The sequence below is a fragment of the Haemaphysalis longicornis genome, unplaced genomic scaffold (genome assembly GCF_048455015.1).
Source record: "Haemaphysalis longicornis isolate Haplotype H1 unplaced genomic scaffold, Haemaphysalis longicornis Haplotype H1 scaffold_7, whole genome shotgun sequence".
NCBI classification, from domain to species: domain Eukaryota; kingdom Metazoa; phylum Arthropoda; class Arachnida; order Ixodida; family Ixodidae; genus Haemaphysalis; species Haemaphysalis longicornis.
Window position 1 is genome coordinate 132,562,375 of NW_027526422.1, and position 17,174 is coordinate 132,579,548.

The 17,174-nt window shown below is 44.2% G+C and overlaps 1 protein-coding gene across 1 annotated transcript; it reads left to right on the forward strand.

Moving 5' to 3' along the window:
* Positions 1-520: 520 nt before the first annotated feature.
* On the forward strand, positions 521-16,354 carry LOC144145141 (glutathione S-transferase 1-like). The gene is made up of 5 exons (XM_077676647.1): positions 521-744; positions 6,293-6,351; positions 7,339-7,480; positions 14,335-14,505; positions 16,205-16,354. The coding sequence occupies exons 1-5, from the start codon at positions 604-606 to the stop codon at positions 16,340-16,342; spliced, it is 651 nt and encodes a 216-aa protein (XP_077532773.1). The 5' UTR covers positions 521-603; the 3' UTR covers positions 16,343-16,354.
* The last annotated feature ends 820 nt before the right edge of the window (positions 16,355-17,174 follow it).

Consider the following 17,174-nt stretch of genomic DNA (forward strand, 5'->3'; position numbering starts at 1 on the left):
CTGTGACCCCGTGTGTGCAGGCAGACTGGATGGAAAAGGGCATTGTGCATCGTGTATTCAGCGAAACCCATAGCTGGTTTCTGCTCGTTTAAAATAAAATCACAAATTACTATATAAGTGGCTAATGTTTTTTGGTGACACAATTCAACGGCAGGTGATTACACGGACTGTGGTGGTTTTGTATGCACGTACCTTCTCAGTCGAAGTCCGCGTTTCCTGTTTGCATTTCTCTTGATGATACGTTCTTTAAATAAATTCGCATAAGTCATTTCGAGTTTTCGCGAAATATCTGCACGCATAAGCTGATGTCGTCCCTTTTGAATTGAGCAAGGGCCATTCAGCTTTTAGGAAAATGGACTTTCCTGCGGGTATAAAAGGCAGCGAAGTACGGCTCGCTACAACAGAAAATATTCAGGTTCAGTGCACTTCTACTCTGTGAACAGCTGGCAACAGATGGCTTTGCTATACGTCCGCCGGGCTGCCTGCATTGCCACAGCTGTTAGCAGAGTGGTTTGGAATCCGTCATATCAAAGACGACGCTCCGTCGTGCTCGCCCCATATTTGCAGCAGTGCCCCGTATCGCCTCCGAAAACCAGAAAAAAAATGGCAATTGATTTGTATGTATTCCTTGAAAGCGAGCACTGCCAATTTATAAGAATGCTTGCTGAGCACATCGGCGTTGAGCTAAACCTGAAAGTGCTGGATTACTATAAGGAAGAGCACAAGACACCAGAGTTTTCTAAGGTAAGCGACCTTCTTTCCTGCGATTTGCTGCGGAAAGAATCAAATTAATTTTTATTGAACGCATTAAACCGTGACGTTTTGCCTACTTGTTTATTTTTGTACGAAGGAAAGGAGGGTGATAGCGCACCATCATAATATTTTCGATTCCGTTCTGACCGGTTACCTCGAGTAAGGTAAAAATTTCTCTTGTTGCACTTTTTAGGCTACTAAAAATTCACCGACTCCTTGATATGAACAAACTTAAGCAGGGCTAATAGATTTCCGCAGCTGTGATCTGTTGGAATAATTTGAATGGTAATACTGAAAAGTGAACGTGCAAGAGTGCCCTTCTCACATTTGCTATAATTACTTCACATTACTGTTAATCCATGTTGCTTGTGCTGTTTCGATCCTCTGTAACTCGCTTAGTTCAAAATGCCCGAGGCTACACTTCTCTTAACCAGCCTAATTTTGGAATCGAGAATGCCCGAGCGTCGCATAAACAACCGAGCCCTGTCAGCAAAATTCCTATTAAATGCACGTAGCCCAAAACACACCAAATTTTTCATTGGGTGTTTGGCATTGTTACATGCCCTTTCATGTAGGCTAACCAGTCTCTGTGAAGGTAGCCATCAACTGCTCATAGCTGATTCACAATACAATCTGCCCCGTAGACGGCGTCAGGGCAGAGAATCATATTCAGAGAATCAGATTCTGCCAAGCGGGACATATTGTTGTCGTCTTTCTAGGGTTTTTCGCTTCCTCTTCCTCGTCCTTTGCAGCGAGCCCTGGTAGCATGATTGGTATTAGCTTGGAACTTATGTTTGAAGCATTCCTAGCGCTAAGCGGTATTGCTGTCCTTGTCTTCTTCAACTGTCTCCAAGGCTTACATTCGCACTCAAGTGGACTGGCCCTGGACAATGACCGAACCGGTTAGCTTACGTCCGTCTGATTTACCACTTCTTATTTTCTGGTGACGTCAGCGGAACTCCCTCCCCATTCAACGCCCCCAGGGAAGATATTGGCCAATAACGATGCGTGCTGCTGCTGTTGCTGATGATAATAACTTCATTTTGCCCAGAACTGGGTGAAAAGAGAAAGGGAAGAGCGAGTCTGCCAGGATTCCACCCCCTCAGAGGGCGGCCTGCAGGTCTTGGGCACGAGCCATCTTCGGCCAGTTGGACGACCTTGACCTCTATTACGGGATCGGAGAAAAGGAAAAAAGTCTGTCAGTGCTCCGCACTGGTAATGCGGGAGTGCGCTCGTAGAGTTTGTGGCGGAGCATCACAAGCCCAAAACATGTGGATGAGTGTAGCTTGTTGCAGCTGCACCCCTTCCATTGATCATTCGGGACAAGTGTGGCTGAATATTGCAGGGATTGGGGTAGGCATTAGGCTGTAGTTGACGCCAGCCTACAGATTGATGTCTGTTGAGCGTGGGAGGCGCTGCGGGATATTTCTGACGCTCCATGCGATAGTTTAGAATGATGTCCCGGGAGGTCACAAGCCTGTCCCTAGCCCCCTGGGCCGAGACAGCAGCGGCGTCAGGGGAATCCCGGAAGCTGAAACCTCGGGCCGCCTCATGTGCTAGCTTGTTGCCTGGGAGAGTTGCATGGGCTGGTGTCCAGGTTATTCGCACGTTGCGCATATGAGTGGCCTTTATCGAGCGTAAGATTCCTAGGGCTGGATTGGAGATTTCGTAGATTCGAAACAGCTGTTTTGGAGCCGCTCACGATGGTTTTAGCCGTTGTGAAGGCGATGGCAAGCGCGATGGCTGCCTCTTCTCCTTCCTCAGCGTTATTCGTGTAAAGATGTCTTTAGTTGTAAAGTTGTTAGTTGTAAAGTTGTCTTTAGAATATACTGGCACGATGGCCATGGCGCACGTAGGGTCATAGTCAGCGCTGTCGACATACATGCGTCAGGGTCATCTCGAAAACGCTTGTGAAGTGCAGACGCACGGGCATGAGGGCGATCTGATGGTGTCATCATCATCATCAGCCTATCTACGCCCACTGCAGGGCGAAGGCCTCTCCCATATCAAGGCCTCTCTCTTGATGTGTACCGGGGGCCTGTTTCTGGCTATGGGGGACACGTAGATGGTCTTTTGAAGGTGCGGAAGGAGCGAAGTCTTGGTTCCATGTTGGATGGCGTACGGAAGGGCTAGTTTCTGCGGTATATGGCGTCCTGTGTGACGGCTAGATAATCGCTGGTATTTGTCTGTGCGCTGCGCTTCCACAAGTTCCATCAAGGTATTATGGATACCTACAGTCATCAAAGGTTCGGCGGATGCCGTAATGGGAATGCCAGAGGCACGTTTGTATGCTTTGCGTATTCTGCAGTCAATTTTCCCTTGTTCATCTCTTTCGACGAGCAAATATGAAGGGGCATACGTGATTCGGCTTACAATGAAAGCTTCCACTACCCGGCTGAGGTCGCTCTCCTTAAGTTTACGGTGGCGTCATATGCGCCGACAACAACGAGGGGGGGGGTGCTAAGCTCGCCCTACTCCCCGAAGTTCAATTGCCAGTGACATTATCATTTGAGGTTTCTTTTGTGTTGCCTCTACCTTTTCTCTTAAAATCATTTTGTGGCTAAACTCTTACGGCATCATTGTTGGCGCCGACGTGCCTTACTTCCATACTTTCCAATCATTCCTTCAAATCCTCACCATAGGATCACAGGCGCACTACAAGCACCAGCGGCGGTTGCGTCATCCGTGTTTTTAGTCCATTTTTAAACTTTTGACTGTGAACGCCGTGTACACGCAAATATATTTAAATATATACACAGGAATAATCTATATTTTCAAAGAGAAGGACGGAGCCTACCAACCATCATTGTTTAATGTGAGGGATAGCCTATGCTCAGGGAATGGATATGCTTCTGGATGTTCACCTAGCGTTAAATGCTTTGCGTGCTTTTTTGAGCATGAAAAAAATGCTGTAGTCTTCAGTGACCGCTTCGGCAGATTTTCTATCAGCGGCTTGTCAAATGCACGTGAGTTTCTGTCTCAGTATTGCTACTTCATCCAGTAGGAAACGCTGACGACTCATGGAAAAAGAAGCTCTTCTAATAATTTACGTTTCTTAAGGACGAAGAAATCGTCACTTGAAGGCAGAGGTCATAAATATATATAATTCATTAGTACTGAAAATGAGGCCAAACGGAATTCCCTCAAAATCAGAATCAGATTCAGATAATGGTGCACGCGCCGAATTCTGCACCCAGGCTTGAGGCGGCTGCAGCGGAGGGCTCTGGAGTAATTTCGACCATGTGGGGATCGTTAATGTGCGTAGAAATCTCGAAGTACCATATTACATACATACGATTGCGATGATAATGGCGGGTACATTTCATAATCATCATCTTACCATCATTAAGTGGTGCAAGTGATATATATATATATATATATATATATATATATATATATATATATATATATATATATATATATCGTAAAGGAGATAGTCGAGGCTCGCTAGATCGTTCAGAGGATTTATTTAGCGGCGAGCGGTGAGACGAGTGTAGCTTTCAGTGTCAAGGCGATGGCCGATCTCACCACGCGCAAAAGCGCCTTCTGCAGTGCGTCTTGTCCCTCTGTCACCGGAGTGAGTGCATGCCCTGACGGGTAGATCGAACTACTTATCCATATGGCTAATCCCTGCGCATAGCACTACCCTGATGGCCTCATCTTACCTGAGTATGTGATTATTATACTCGAAACAACACACACACACACACACACACACACACACACACACACACACACACACACACACACACACACACACACACACACACACACACACACACACACACACACACACACACACACACACACACACACACACACACACACACACACACACACACATATATAGAAAATAAGAATTGGCAGTCAAGAAAACCTCGGAAAGCAAAGGGGAGGTTGTGGTGGGTCATAGAAACAGATGAAGAATTTTTTGAGTCAGAAAGAAAGAGGTGAAAAAATATATATATTGTAAGACGAAAGTAGACTGGAACTAGGCAACGGTAATTCTAAGGCACGCGTCTTTACTCAGCTCGCAGAGAACTCGGTGACTATGCAGAACGAGCCCCGACGATGATGATTATCCACAAATGATGATTATAATGGCTATGTACAGGTGAGCGATTGGTCCCACTAGCAAATACCAATTATTCATTCCATGAGTCCTCTGATGCAACCAAGACACCAATACACGCTCACAATATATAAATAGATGTATATATATATATATATATATATATATATATATATATATATATATATATATATATATATATATATATATATATATATATATATATATATATATATATATATATATATATATATATATATATATATATATATATATATATATATATATATATATATATAGGAAAGCAAGTTCTCTTTGCTGAAACGTAGGCCACAATCGTGCTTGTACCTTGTTCGAAGTTTTTCTTCTCTTGTATATATATATATATATATATATATATATATATATATATATATATATAAAGGTAGAGACAGACAGAGATTGTGTTGTCCTTTGTCTTCTGTATTCACAGGTATTAGTAAACCAGTAGAATATTAGTGGTAATTTGCATTCGGCTACTGAAGACAAACCTTCTTATGCATTCTAGTGTAGCAACATTACCAGAACTCTCGTCTGCGACATGTATATAGCTCATTGCAAGCAAAAATGAAGGGCCCGTTTAGATGAGTGTACAAAGCGAATAAATAATATTTCGGAGGTCGCAGACTCGAACTCAACTAGAGGCGAGTTTTCTCCAATTTGATAATATTTCAGAAAGCGCTACGTGCATTTCAAATACAGCCTAAAATTTGTTCTGTGCTATACTTTCATTCCAGACAGCTTGTGGTGCCTTCTGCATTCAGCGAAATGAGACCCGAACATCATAATTATTTGGCCATATGCATATCAAGGGCTTCGTGTTTGGTAGCCTCGATTTTGGTTGCTCAGAAGGTAGCACAAGAAAGTTTACCACCGGTGCAGTGCTCTTGGAAGGCTGTAGACGCTTTAGTCACAATTCAAGGGTCTAATGGAAGGTCTCCTTCCCCCAGAGTTGTCGGAGGTGCCATGGCTACTACCCTCAACCGTAGATGCAATTTCTTTACCATAAATGTCTGCGAGAGAGGTGGAGAATACAGCCGTCCTGACAGCCGAATATGTAAGGCATCTTACACATGTTCCAGAAGTTGTCGCTTTGGACCCTGGTGCCGCTTTTTTCACTACTCTCTTCTCTAACATTTCAAAAACGGTAACATTTAATTAAAAAAAAATAACAGTCATAACAATGGCGGTAAGCTGGGTTCATTGTCATACACTGCTACCTTTTGATTTTGTACAAATTGAAATCGACTCCTTTTTGTATAGTTATGTAAATAAATGATGCATATTGTGATTTTAGCCCTGTTTCGTGTGTACTTAGCAGTGAACAATAGCACTTCGACAAAAACAGTGATACCTAAACTACACCGATATGTCGGTAGAGAGCACGGATTTCGCAGTGAATTGATTTTGCTTCATTGGCCGTTTCAGATAAGCCCTCTACAAACAGTCCCAGTGATGGACGATGACGGACTTGTACTTTACGACAGGTGAGCATTACACCGTATCTGTGGTATTTCTGTGTTGAAAGAGTTATCAAAACCCGTTAGGAGATTTCAGAGCAAATTTGGGCGCTGTTTTAATCCCATAACCACTGTTAAAACACAGTATAAAAGCCTACCTAGCAATCAGTTACAAGGGTGTGAGGTAAATGCACCGAACGCTGCTTATCTTAGATAGAATTTTTCAAAAAATATCCCTAATACATTTTCCCTCTTCCCGCGTTCCTTCCCTAGTCGAATAAATCCTTGTGGGCTTGCATGACGTCACACAAGTAGCGTTTGTGCTTTTGTCTAGTTGGCTTTTTTTGCTGAAATATGAGTACTATGTACATGGTTGCGTGTGGAAGCGCAACTGCGGTGAAACAGGGCAAAAAACTGACACGATTCGGCAAGAAAATTATACAGTGCCATTCTGTCGTGACAGTAACTTAACCTGTAGTGGTTCGTTTAGAAGCCAGGGAACTATAGAAAGTATTCCCCCATGCTACGCAATTTTAGGGGAACGAGAGCGGAAATTTTTTTAATGATATTATCAACTAATTATTACTCGTCCCGTCTTTTTGTGGGAATTTTTTATGTTCGACAAGGGCAAAATTCTACAGTGGTATATTAAGCATGTGCGTTAACCTAAGGCATTGTTCACAGGAAATCTATAATGCGGTTACAGATATGGCAACATAATACCCTGTAAATCAGCGGAGGATAACGTAAACACAGGGAAAGCTGGTGTTGGTTGGCAGCTTGAATTTCTAGAAAGGATTCCCTTTCTTGGAATCCTTTCTGGAAATCCAAGATATCCTTTATCATTCACAATAAAATAAGCCCTGCATGCCCCTCACGAAAAATGGTTAGCATGAACTTGCCGTCACTTGAACCATTAAACACGTACCCTCTGTTCATGGCGCTGGTGTGAGCGTGGGAAGAAAAAACTACAGTGGCCTTATGCGTTTTTGTGCGAATGCTTTGCTCTGCCAGGTTGGCAATATGCTACTACTTGCTCAACAAGTACGCCCCATCAAGTGATCTCTATCCAAAGGATGTCCAAAAAAGAGCCCTTGTGGACCAAATGTTATCTCTGGTTGCGAGCTTTATACAACCGGTGGCATCGTCTTACATTGTGAGTGGTGCAAGGATAAATATTTCTGAATGCTTGGGAAAGTGGTTTCTTAGGTCAAATGCCCAAATAATAGGCAATCACACCTAGCTGAAGCGGCCAATAGCTGTAGAAGTGCCGATATGACATTTCACTGATTGTGCTAGCTTTCACATCACTTTTCAGCGGCAAGCAGTTTCGGGAGAGATTTTAAAAGCCGGCACACAAGATTATCGCTCCGGAGTTTATTACGAAGTGTAAAGAATTGACAATGAGTGCTCTGCGTCCTAAATAATCGTACCAGTATTTGGCCATCTGGGGGTAGACAGTAAATAAACTGAGAACGCGCGGAGAAGGGCTGCTAGATTTTAGCATTCCGTAAGTAAGCTTTTTTTTCAAGAAACACGCTGCGCTCTATACAAACGGAAACCTACACTGCATGCAGGCGGAACTTTTTATTGTTGCCAAGACTTATGCAGATTCAGCACAGAGAAAGAAGGCAAACTTTAGAACTGGTAGCCGTAAGAGTCATGGAACGTCAAAATGACGAAAGTACGCACACCGCTTTGCCAACCGGAAGCACGTGACCAAAAGTGAAAGACGATGAGGCAAAGCTTCCGGAGAATTCGCAGTTCACGATGAATTTACGGCGTCGAGAATAGGGCCTTAATTGTTTTTGACCATTTAGACTCATTGCAGGTTTAAGATCGAGGAGAAACATTTTTGAAGTGGCGAGTTTTAACAGCAGAGCTGTTTAAGCCCTTGGATGCGCCGTTCATAGGCAGAAAAATACAAAGTAAAGGCAGAGCGTGCGTGAGCGTGCGTCTCGTGATGTTCCTTGTAACATGGCATGCACCACGTGGGAAATTGGCCAAGAATCGGGCGTAAGGAGGGCTAACGCGCCGGCTACAAAGAACTGCAAATTACAAACTTAAGCTATTGAATGAAGAAAGAGCATATAATCACAAGCGAAAATTGGTTGCGCCGTCAATGAACAGAAATGCGCGTGCCACCTCTCGTCTGCTCCTGGCGTCACATGCCCCACTAACCATTTGTGGTCCGGAACCTGTGCCCACTATCCAGCTGTTCTGGTTCGGAAAGTGTGCAAAAGGTCCGGACGGGACGGGTTGGACCGGTTGACCAAAAAAGATCCGGACGCCCCGAGAAAAGTCGGCTTATCTGGACGCGCCCTGCGCTGCGAGGGCAAGAATGTAATCGGTGACCAGGAGCCGAGGACCCTGAACGGGTGTGTGCAAGCGTGAGTTTGAGCAAACAGCGTCACCAACAAGATCCCGCCTACCGAGCCATGAAGAACTTTCGGCGTCAGGTCCACCGATCTTTGGGTTGGACGAACAGCTGCTTTCAGTGAGAATTCCTAGACATCGAGTTCTGGCACAGCTGCCGTGTCTGCGACCAGCTTTGGTTCGACGTGAACCTGTCTACCATGGGCTTCTTGCGCAACGTTGTGCAGAACGAGGTGGCCTTGCAAGTTTTACGCGAAGCCTTCCCGTCCGTTGAGGATCACAAAAAGATGAAAGTGTGCAAGACGTGCCAGGACTTATATACTTTGCGTTTGAATTGGCTTTCTGGTGACGAGTGCTATATACATATATACGCAGGCTAAATAGTTCTCAGGGACTTATATTGCGCTCGTCTAGTTTGACGTAGTCATACATACACAGCTCTGCTGTGGCATCAGGCTTTCGCTGTTGTGCAAGCTGGCTGAGTTTTTTTAGGTTATAGACATGTCTTTTCAAAATTTGGAATCATTTCTAGACATGGTATTGCGTTAGCTGAAAACTCCTGCCACATTGATAATATCGCCTACACTGCTCTTAAGAAAAAAAAAACTCTTTAGGAATAACTCCCTCATTTCAGAATGCTTTTCGTGAGGTATTTCATGTCGGAGCAGCGCTATGACATTTCAATTATCAGATAGCTCAAATAAAATTATCTATTGCTCGGGCGTTAGGTATTCACTAAGCACAATCCCGCGCACAAAAGGAAGAAACGGAGTTCAGTTCCTGCATTTGTTTGAGATCTCGCACTCGCAGAATATGTCATTTCAGTTTTGCATGTTCGCATACTCACCACGTCAATTACTTCTCTTTATATTGCACAACAAACAGCCTCCCTTCTACGTAAGTTGAGGAAAGAGCACTCCTGTGCATCATTAAGCATACCGCGCTCTTTTCAATTACGGAGAGCTCTGCACTGTTTGGTTGTACACGTTGTGTAGCGGTCGGTCGACTGAAATGAACTATGATAAAAACCTAACAAATGAATTCACGTTTAGTCATCTCAGTCCGAAACAGAAAAATATAAAAAAGTGGCTAGTTCGTCACCTTCTGTAAGCGACAAACACGACGCCGCCAGCTACTGCCCACTCTTATTTGCAAGTTAGGCGACAGCTATGATGAGCGCCATTCAAGCTGCTTCAAAATTAAAGGCCTTTGGAGGCGCACCGCTAAAGAAGGTGAAAAAACCAGCGAAAAAGACGGAAGACGTAGAAGAGACGAGACAACACACACGCTGGACTTGCAACTGAAAATTTAATTGAAAAACAGAAACAACCAGAGAACGACCAAGCCTACGCATGCGCAACAAGTACGCACGTTCTGATAAAACGCTATCGAAATACACTTTTTTCCGCTCAGCTTTGTAGGAACGCGATCTCTTTATCGCTGAGGGAGATGGAAGAAACACTCACGCAATTTCCTTCTTCCTGTTGGCTGATGTAGAGCGATTCAATTATTTCCCTCTCTGTTTTAGTCCTGCCTCTTCCCAGAATCGTCACTCTTTCAAACAAAGCCTCACATTTGCCCTGACGTTTGCACTGACGACAGTGATAGGAAAGATGACCGGCTCCTTGCCCTCTGATCAACGCGCAGTGCTCTCGTAACCGGTCGTTGATGCATCGACCTGTTTGGCCTATATATACCTTACCACACGTCAACGGAATGTTGTAAATGACTCTTTCGTCACACTTTACGAATTGCTTTTCATGCTTCGTTTTACACGCACCTCTCTTTTTTCCCGCATTTTCAATGCGCGTGCACAACCCAGACAGCTTACATGGCGCGGAAAACACTAATCGCACACCATGCCGCGAAGCAATTTTCTTTAAGTTGTGTGACACTTGATGAAGGTAGGGCATCACTTGAAATTTTCTTTTTTCTTTGTTTTCATCAGGCCTTTGTTCACTTTTCTGTTGCCTTTTAAGCTTAACATGGAGGCACTCAGCGACTGCCGTAAGCACTGTGCTGGGAAACCCCGCTGCATTTAGCCTCTGAGCCTGACAGTCCAGGCTTTCCTGGATTGCGTGGACACAGCTTTTTTGAGTGCACTGCGAAAACATAATGTGGCTATGCCTCTTTTTACCAATTTGGAGTGACTCGAATCAAACGGAAGCAGCGCCTTCTTAGTCCTAGGTGAGTAGATCCAGCAAACGTGGCTGTCGTCTTTAAAAGTTAGCGTTAAATCTAAAAACCTAATGGTTTTATTCTCAGCAAGTTCAAAGGTAAAATTTAGGGTTTCGGAGCACGCCTTAAAATGCTTTAAAATGTCTTCAGCCGCTTGTTTCGGGCAGTCAGAGGGCGAAAGTTTTAACACTACTAAAAAATCATCCACGTAACGAAACATGCGAAGCACTCTGACGTCACTTTCTGTGACTCCCTTAAGCTTTTGATCGAACTTAGACAGGAAAATCTTGCACAATACAGGGGCCACGGCAGAACCAATACAGATTCCTGTCTTTTGAATGAAAGTGCGGTCACGAAATTGAACTACAGTCGACGAGAGGTACAAAGCCACCAACTCAAGGAAAGCATCAGCACTGACACCGCACTCATTTTGAAACTTGACCACACCCGTTTCATCAATCAGTTCACGAATGGCAGAGAACAGTTCGTCATGGGGCACAGAGTAAAACAAGTCTTCGATGTCCACTGACAAGGCAGTAGTAGCCCCTGGCAGACCTTCTTGTAACGATGAAACCATGTCCATAGAGCTACGGGTTTCAAAAGGGTCATGTGGCTTCAGGGAGTTGAGTTGGCGCTGCAGAAACCGTCCGAGTATCTTCTGCCATGATCCATCTTCAGTAACTATCGCTCGAAGCGGGCAGTTTATTTTATGTGTCTTCGCAGCGAAAAAGACTTTCAGTTCTAAACCATCACTATTCTTTACAGCTTTTGCCAGACTTTCCAGGTTCAACTCGTTCAGTTTCTTGACAGCAGACGTCTTTGCCTTCTTTGGTAAAATCCCCGCAGGCTTAAAATGTTTACGAATGGCTGCCGACGCTTTTTCACCAAAAGTCTCGTTTGGGAGCACTACGAAACCTCCTTCTTTGTCAGACGTCAGCAACGTCAGGTTGTGATCCACGAAATACTTTACGATCCTTTGCAACTCTCCGTTTTTGCCGCCTCGGTTACCTTCTTGTATTCCGCAGTGCACTCCAAAAAAGCTGTGTCCACGCAATCCAGGAAAGCCTGGACTGTCAGGCTCAGAGGCTAAATGCAGCGGGGTTTCCCAGCACAGTGCTTACGGCAGTCGCCGAGTGCCTCCATGTTAAGCTTAAAAGGCAACAGAAAAGTGAACAAAGGCCTGATGAAAACAAAGAAAAAAGAAAATTTCAAGTGATGCCCTACCTTCATAAAGTGTCACACAACTTAAAGAAAATTGCTTCGCGGCATGGTGTGCGATTAGTGTTTTCCGCGCCATGTAAGCTGTCTGGGTTGTGCACGCGCATTGAAAATGCGGGAAAAAAGAGAGGTGCGTGTAAAACGAAGCATGAAAAGCAATTCGTAAAGTGTGACGAAAGAGTCATTTACAACATTCCGTTGACGTGTGGTAAGGTATATATAGGCCAAACAGGTCGATGCATCAACGACCGGTTACGAGAGCACTGCGCGTTGATCAGAGGGCAAGGAGCCGGTCATCTTTCCTATCACTGTCGTCAGTGCAAACGTCAGGGCAAATGTGAGGCTTTGTTTGAAAGAGTGACGATTCTGGGAAGAGGCAGGACTAAAACAGAGAGGGAAATAATTGAATCGCTCTACATCAGCCAACAGGAAGAAGGAAATTGCGTGAGTGTTTCTTCCATCTCCCTCAGCGATAAAGAGATCGCGTTCCTACAAAGCTGAGCGGAAAAAAGTGTATTTCGATAGCGTTTTATCAGAACGTGCGTACTTGTTGCGCATGCGTAGGCTTGGTCGTTCTCTGGTTGTTTCTGTTTTTCAATTAAATTTTCAGTTGCTAGTCTAGCGTGTGTGTTGTCTCGTCTCTTCTACGTCTTCCGTCTTTTTCGCTGGTTTTTTCACCTTCAAAATGTACCAACTGGCCCAGCAAGCTGCACTTCTTCAGTACCGCTAAAGAGGGCAGAAGGACACTATCGCCGTATTGTCCGGTTACCATTTGGCACGTCTGGGTGGGACAGGGAGATAGGCATTTTAAGGCTCCAAATGCTGGGGTCCGCCGTTATTACCCAACACTCGAGGAGGTAGGGCAGAGCAAAGCGGAATGAAGAGGACTGGCATCACACCGTAAGCTCCGACAAAGGATGTCACGCACACGGAAAGGCACACGGGCGTGAACCGTGTGAGATACTCTGACGGATTTGTTCACGTGGGGTTCTGTTAGCCATGAGCCTGTGACTAAAACCTGGCGCCCACTTCGCCGTCCCGTCTTAGCTCCCGCCAAAACGCCGTGCGACACTTGACATTCTTTTTTGCGGCATAGCTGCCCTCCTAAACGAGACGGCACAGTTCATACAGGCAGTACATTCTTGCGGTACTTTTGCAAAATTTAACACACTGGCGAGCTCGTTGACACTGCTTGAAGTGAGAATATGCACGGCTTCTCGGCTGTGGTACATGTACCTGAACTACAATTTTAGTTTGATTAGTTGCGTTAGTTTTAAAAATATAAAGAGGGCACCGAGGAAAAAGTATGAATGAACGAAAGCTGCTGGATTGAAAATTATCACACTGAGAATGGGAAGGCGCTAGTGGACGCGACTTCCTCTGAGATGTGGGCTCGCAATGTTTTCTCCGTCGACGAGAGGGATTTATGAATGGGATCTTTTGTTCGCAGAAAAACGTTTTGTATGTATCATTTCTTTCTATGCAGTTTTAATCAGTGAAGAGGCAATCTTCGTTTATTGACTATCAAGACGTATTAAACCGTCTTTTTTTTCAAGAAAACAAGTATGAGAAAGCATTGGGATGAAGGTTTTCAAGCCATTGTATGTGCGCCGCAACTGAGACACAGAGTCGCAGCTGAGAGACAGAGAGACAGCTGAGAAACAGGAATAATGTTATCGCACGTTTGCTATAGCTGGCCAAAATGCTCAATAAATATTCGTAAAACACGCCTGGATAGAAGCATGGGATGCATACTCTAATTCTTCTTTGATTTTTCTGAAAAAAAAAAGGCGTACAGCACGAGTCTGTGGACCAAAACACTGCTTGATAAAAATAAAGCGACGTAAGAAGATGTAAATTGTGTGCATAAAATATAACTACTGTTTTTGCTGCGGCGTAGTTGAAAATGCACCACCCCTAAATGAAGAAGATGTTTAAATAGAAGACATTCAAAATGGAAAAAGTTGGCAATCTTTTTAATACAGTGTGTGTGTCCCTTCAGTGTCCATCTACCCGTGTTTATACTCAAAAAGTTCTATTATTGCAAAAAGTGTGTTTTCTAAGGAACGAAATTGTTTGGCCCAATTTCTAAGAAACCAAATAAAGAGCTTTAAAACCTTCACGTATAAACCTTACAATCCTTTACCAGCTAAAAGGTTTGTCTGCATTCATATTTCCGACGAATATTTCGGAAGTCGGAAATGGTGGCGTCTGATGGAGTTTCCTAATCTTAATTAGTTTACAGCCACTCTTCAGAAGAAGACACTTCGCGTACCTGGTTTGACTGAATTTGAAAAGAAAATATTGACACCACTAGAGGAACTTGTTCGCGATAAGACCTTCGCCGTCGGAGAGACATTAACATTGGCCGACATCCGACTGGTCTCAGTAATGATGTGCTTTATTCCGGTAAGTATTCTTGAGAAAACGGTTGGCAGTAGGCATTTAAGGGCAACGCACATGAATTGGCACAGCACGTTGTTATATAGACGAATAATCTAATGCTTGGAACATTCAATTGTCGTTTTATTAGCAGTGCTGCAACTTCATCCTTTATTACACATTAAGAGGAACGTCTTCAGCATCTGTTTAGATAAGGGTGGCCCGAAAGATTTCCCGTTACTGCCACCATTACGATTCACTCCAATGACTTATCACCGGTCCGCAGCGCCGTTCGTTGCGCTAGAAAATGCGACATGTTAATGAAGTGTACATGTTTGCCTGCTAAAAAAACAAATTGGACGCGTACCTGCTTGTCACGCGGCAAACGTTGCGGAATAACGATAGTCTTCTGCCTCCATTTAACGTAACACGCTCTGCTGTCTCGCTGTACTGATCCTCAGACTCTTCCCCACACTTCAAGTTCCTCCAGTTGTCAAAAACGCAAAATTCTAATATACCCAATTCTATTTTACCTCCCCCACCGTTCTCGCGCACCATAAGCTAGGACATGGCGCACTTTGCCCGCTTTTTATAAACCTGTTTTTCTCTCATTCCTCACAAAAACCGATACGGTGTGTATTCGAATTACAACAACGTTGCTTCTGTAAGTTATGTACAGATACATCGCCACAAACAGGGATGTGGTTTTACTGGCGATGAAAAAAGTTAAAATTTATGACATATGTAAATTGGCTTTTGTAGATTGGGCAATTATGGTAGTGTATGGTCACTTACTCACGGGCGACGCAGGTTTCTTCAAGGAAGAAGGGTTATTGGAGCGAACTTGAGCTTGCTTTACTTTCTTTTCGTTTTTTTTCTGGTGTGATAAGCCGTTGTTTACGGGTGTGCATTTCAGGGGTGCTAACCGGTAAAAACCTTAAGAGGAGGGCAGACACTAAGGTTAAGCATCGCGATACTATTACGAGAAGGGTAGAAAGCCCGGTTGTGAAAAGGAAAAAAATTAAAGAAACGTATTCACAAACGGCAAGGACAACCACAGAGGCAACAACAATTCGTTGCTCTACATTCTATATGTGCGTTTCAAATTCGCTGATGAAGATAACCACATATCTACGTTTGCACTAACAAATGCAAGGAGTATGTTAAAAAAAAAACCCAATAAGCGACACCTGTATACCTTCTTTGCGAGCCGTTGCAAGAGCTCAACACTTCTTGCTGTTCCCCCGATGCCGTGCTGTTGAAGACTGCCGTGCTGTTGAAGGATGGCTTGGCAAGGTATCATTGCGGGATTTGTTTAGGCTTGGAACTCCACGATTTCAAGGAATCCTCACGTGATCGTCAACCTGGCCCGGGCCTTCAATGGAAGTCTTCAGCACCTCATACGTATATCACACCATAATAGTACCTGCCCATGAAAAACTCATGCGAGTAAAACGCGAGTATGTCGTCTTTTGGGCGTAATTTGGCTCATCACAGTATCAATGTTTTTTCCCGCTTTCTGCAACAAGGATGCCTAGAAGAAACATACGGCTCACACACTACCTTAACTCCACCACGTAATACGCTGTTTGTTGTGCGAGCACTCGTAGAGTGCCAAACAAATTTAAAACAGCAGCTGTTTCGAGTTATATTCGTTCGAAAACGTTCAGTGCATTGAATTATCCTTTTGCTGCGTTTTTTGTTCTGATAACACATATTTTCCTAGCTTCCAGTTGTGGACAAGACAAAGTTCTCAAAGCTGGCGTCGTACTACGAGCGGATCAGCAGCCAGCTGCCGTGTTTCGCTCGGATTGTGGGATCCACTCCTCAAGAGCGAGCCAAGATGTGGGAATCGTTCGAATAAAAACACTCCAAATGCACTCTTAAATTCATGTTGTACACTATTGATGTAGCCAACGTGGCTTAACACAAGATAATTTTAATGGGGCTGGCGTTGCACGCCTTGGAAACTATAATAAACGTTGTCACATTGGTGCTACTGCGCCAGCCTTTCAGCTAGTCACTCCAAGGAAGAGCAGCGCCGCATTTGAAGTTTCAATGATTACGCAGCACAAGATACAGGTTATACATTTAGACTGTTGATGTCTAATTAACTTGGGGAATTGGCGGCGACGTTCTCTGTTAGAGAGTTAAATTTAAGATTAGCCAATCGTGCCGAGGCGAAAGTGAGGGTTCCACATCGGCAACGACGGCGCTAAGCAGGAAGTAGTCTTAAGAAAATTGTTCATGGCGTGCTGATTTCCGTAGTGGGCGTGTGAGCTAATCACAGCAGTCGAACGTGGGAGCGAAACAGTGATCGCAAATATCTCGAACCCTACAAATGATATAGCAGCGTTAAGACTCGGTCAATTTAAACTTCAATAACCTTCACGTTCCTAAGTGATCTGCGCGGAAAGAATGCCGATTGCGAGCTTTACTCAATAAGGACCCCTGCTGTTTTATTCTTTCAATCTCATATTGTTAGTTTTGACTTAACCAAAGAAACCAGAATGCACACGTGTAGCTGAAACTACATTTCTGGTGCTGGTGTGTTCATAGAAGTTAAAACTAGAATATTTGAAGCACTGGGCCAAATCTTTTTCTCCCGCATAACAGCGGTGGCACAACGGGAGGACACGTCACTGTTGTTTTAGAACGTAAGTAGGGCAGCTTTGCATCAAGCCTCCCAAATATCG